Here is a 3640-nt window from a genome sequence, read left to right as displayed (position 1 = left end):
GTTGCAAATTTCAGACGGTCCTTGGCATGTGCTGGCTTGAGCAGAGGGACTTTGCGTGCGCTGCAGGATTTTGAGCCATGACGGTGTAGTGCGTTACTAATGGTAACCGTTGAGACTGCGGTCCCAGCTTTCTTCAGGTCATTGACCTGGTCCTCCCATGTAGTTCTAGGCTGATCCCTCACCTTTCTCAGGATCATTGATAGTCCACGGGGCGAGATCTTGCATGGAGCCCCAGTCCGAGGGAGACTGACAGTCATCTTGAATTTCTTCCATTTTTTAGTAATTGCGTCAACAGTTGTTGACAATTTGATTTACTGGAATTTTTTTGTAGATTCTGTCTCTCACAGTTGAGGTGTACCTATGATAAAAATTACAGAATTGTCAATTTTCTGTAAGTGGGAAATCTTGAAAAATCGGCAGTGTATCAAATACTTATTTGCCTCACTGTAGCATTGCTTGGTCAAAGTTTATAATCTGTCATCATCCTGCTTAATGGGGAACTACTGGTTTCACAGTTTATTGCATTGAGCATAATGTTTTGCTTGTCTGATTCAATTTCTGTTTTTTGTGTTTGTTGTCCTGTTTCTTTTCATCTCATGCTGGCCTTTCTCGGTACTATAACTTGCTCTTCCTGTTTTTTATTGCTTAGTCCCCTGTGCCTGTTCCTGCAGGGCAATTAAATACTAACCAAGAAGAACAGTGTTTTTATCTCATTGAAAAAGCTTGACTTTTTTTATAAGGCTGAATAGACGTGAAACTCGGTCATGCTTGGGCTATGAGGAAATGAAGAGCTTTGATCAGGGAGCCGGGATAAAATAATTTCCTTTATGACGATAAGAATGGCTTATTTGCATGGTTAGAAAATTAATGAAATTGGGGATGTTTTAAAAGTGGGGAAATTGCGTAATGTTCTCTGGCTGAGAGGATCACAAGCCAATTCTGTTGCTTATAACAGTTAGTCAGTATATGGTATTATTAATGTTCATTATGGAAAATGTCATGTTTTTTTTTTTTTTTGAACTGATGATGCAGCTAGCTTTTGTCTCAGCTGGGATGTAAAGGTAAAAAATTGTGGCGTTGATATTAAGATGTTTCTGCTGATTAACCTCTATGTAGTACAAGGAAAGTATTCGGAGATATAATAACTAAACCGACTGAACTTAAGTGACATTTGTAACCACATCTTTTAATTTTGCGCAGTGCATCCAGCTGTGTCTTCTGAAAACTATAATCCATCTCTCGGTAGCCCTTTATTTTTCATATGCTCTTAAAATGCAAACAACACTTTTGGCTGAATAGTTCACTACAGCGTATCCATCCTTTGACAGAAGCTCTTCTCTTCCCCCTTGCTCACATCACCATGTCCTCATCCTGTCTGTCTAATGATAGGTTGGCTGGTTTGCATCTCTTTCAGGTCCCTGCAATAGTCCTGTCTGCATTGTCTTTTATGACTTGTGTTTATGCTGTGATACTCTGATAAAGAGCTATACCCCCCAACACACATGTACACCATCAATTTTGTATACCTGTACTGCTTCATCCCTTCTGTTAGCACTGTCTGCCTGTGTCCAGCCTATAGAGCAGGCTTTCCCCATCACGTTTGTGGATATGTGCACACACACAGTGACAAAATTGTATCTGTGGGGCAGGTGGATTGCAATCTTTCCTGAGGGAGTTGTGTTGAGAGCACACAGTGTAGGGTCACCTGGGTTCTGCCGCTGTTCCTGTGTGTGTGTGTGTTTTCCAAAACACCCACAGCGTGTTCATACTCTTCCTCTGGGGAGAGCTACAGCTCTGTCTGACGTGATTCACAGTGACTCAGGGTGACCTTGAGAACTGGGACAAACCCATGACACACACACAGACCCTCACACCAGTCAGAACACTCCCCACACTAAGTATTATCGTAACTGATGTTGCTATGAGTTTGTCCTTACTCTTGGCATGTTTTCTGACTTTCTTCTGCCTATGTGTGTTGCAGGTCAACGTGACAGTGGATTATATCAGAGCGGCTACTGGTCCAGGAGAAGGCACCTCTGCCTTCCCAGAACGCACCTGTGCCACAGTCACAATTGGTGGCATGTAAGTCATCCGTCCATCCATTATTTATACCACTTGCTGAGGGTCAGGGGTGCTGGAGCCAATCCCAGCTGACACTGGGTGAGAAGCAGGGTATACCCCAGACAGGTCGCTGGTCTATCACAGGGCTGACTCTTAGAGACAGACAGCCACACACACCCACAATCACTCCTAGGGGCAATTTAGAGTCCATGTAAGTAATGGGCCTTATTATATCACACTCAGCGGTCCATTTTCTCTTTTTTTTGTATGCTTTGGTTTTTAATTCGGTTATTGATACATTTCCGCAGTTAAGACTAACTTGCTGCATATATCAAACATGCCTTGTGTTTCTGTATTTGCATTACACACTCTAGTTGGCATTGGTTACAAATAAGCAGCTCTTACTAGCAGATCATACTGTATGTAATTTGTCAGTGTAAGGACCTTTTCTGACTCATTTCATTTTATTTCAGTAGCTATCTTCCTTTGTAAATTTTTAACAGTGAAGTTCATCTAATGTAAGATGACACAGAATAATCATGTATAAATGTGAACTAATCTCACCATGAATCACAAAGTAATCTGAAAGTGCTTCTTAGGGTTTTAATTTTAATGAGACGGGCCGCCTTTGTGCAAGAAGTTATTTTCTATCTACAAACACAGCTTTGAAGGAATCCAGTTTATTCCTTTGAAATGTATTTTATACAGATATGTTTGATTTGACCACTCGCAGGGTGAAATTTAATCAGAACTGGACAGAAGTGCTTTAATGCCACATGGCTTAAATGAGAATTCAGAAGTTTGTTCTCACTCAAAACTATTTAAAGTGACACATATCTATGTTTTACTTAACGCTGTGTGGAAGTGATGAGGTGAAAAGGCTCGGCACAGGCAGGAAATCTTGCACTAAATTTGTGTAATTAAAACAAAAATCTAAAGATAAAATAAAAAAAACATTTTTTTTTAGCTGGCTCTCTGTATTTACTTTCGCTGTCTTGCCCTCAGTTTTCAGCCTGTTAACTGTTGATGTTGGCATGGAAGAAGGTCAAAACACTGGGGTGATGACAAGGGCTCCGATATTTTGTCAGTTACCACACCGGCAACATAATGACAGACAAATTGTACTCAACATAATCTGATTTCTGAAGAGTTCCTTTCCTATCTATTCATTTCTTTCACCCACACTATAACTAGAACACTGGTGTCCAAGGGCGAGCTTTTAAGTGCTACTTTAAGTGCTACAAAACTTCTTTCTTCCCTTCATCCTTTATCCATTACACCACTAACACACCAAGGAAGTAGTTAGTCATGTGTGCCATGTCAGCATTTACATGGTCTTTGTTCCTTAGCAAAGCCCTCTTTGGGATTTTTTTTTGAGCTAGTTCACTTAGAACTTTGTTTGAAACCAAGATATTTAGTTTTTTGTGTTTCTTAAAGTAATCACTCTTTCTTTTTCCAGTAACATAGCAGAGGCTCTGGTCAGCAAAGGCCTGGCCACTGTCATCAGATACAGACAGGATGACGACCAACGCTCCTCCCATTATGACGAGCTACTTGCTGCAGAGGCACGGTGAGAGGC

At 40.9% G+C, this 3640-nt stretch overlaps 1 protein-coding gene across 3 annotated transcripts in view; it reads left to right on the top strand.

Annotated features, from left to right (window-relative positions):
* The window catches only part of snd1 (staphylococcal nuclease and tudor domain containing 1), a 202697-nt gene that overhangs the window by 47554 nt on the left and 151503 nt on the right, over positions 1 to 3640 (top strand). For all 3 annotated transcript variants that reach the window (XM_020599455.1, XM_020599456.1, XM_020599457.1), the window contains exons 12-13: positions 1982 to 2082; positions 3521 to 3631. In XM_020599455.1, coding sequence (XP_020455111.1) covers positions 1982 to 2082; positions 3521 to 3631 — 212 coding nt within the window. The remainder of the gene's footprint in view (positions 1 to 1981; positions 2083 to 3520; positions 3632 to 3640) is intronic.

Source organism: Monopterus albus, unplaced genomic scaffold, assembly GCF_001952655.1.
Source record: "Monopterus albus unplaced genomic scaffold, M_albus_1.0 scaffold41.1, whole genome shotgun sequence".
Classification (NCBI taxonomy): Eukaryota; Metazoa; Chordata; class Actinopteri; order Synbranchiformes; family Synbranchidae; genus Monopterus; species Monopterus albus.
The sequence above is the reverse complement of the archived record's forward strand: the minus strand, read 5'-3'. Positions and strand labels throughout refer to the sequence as shown.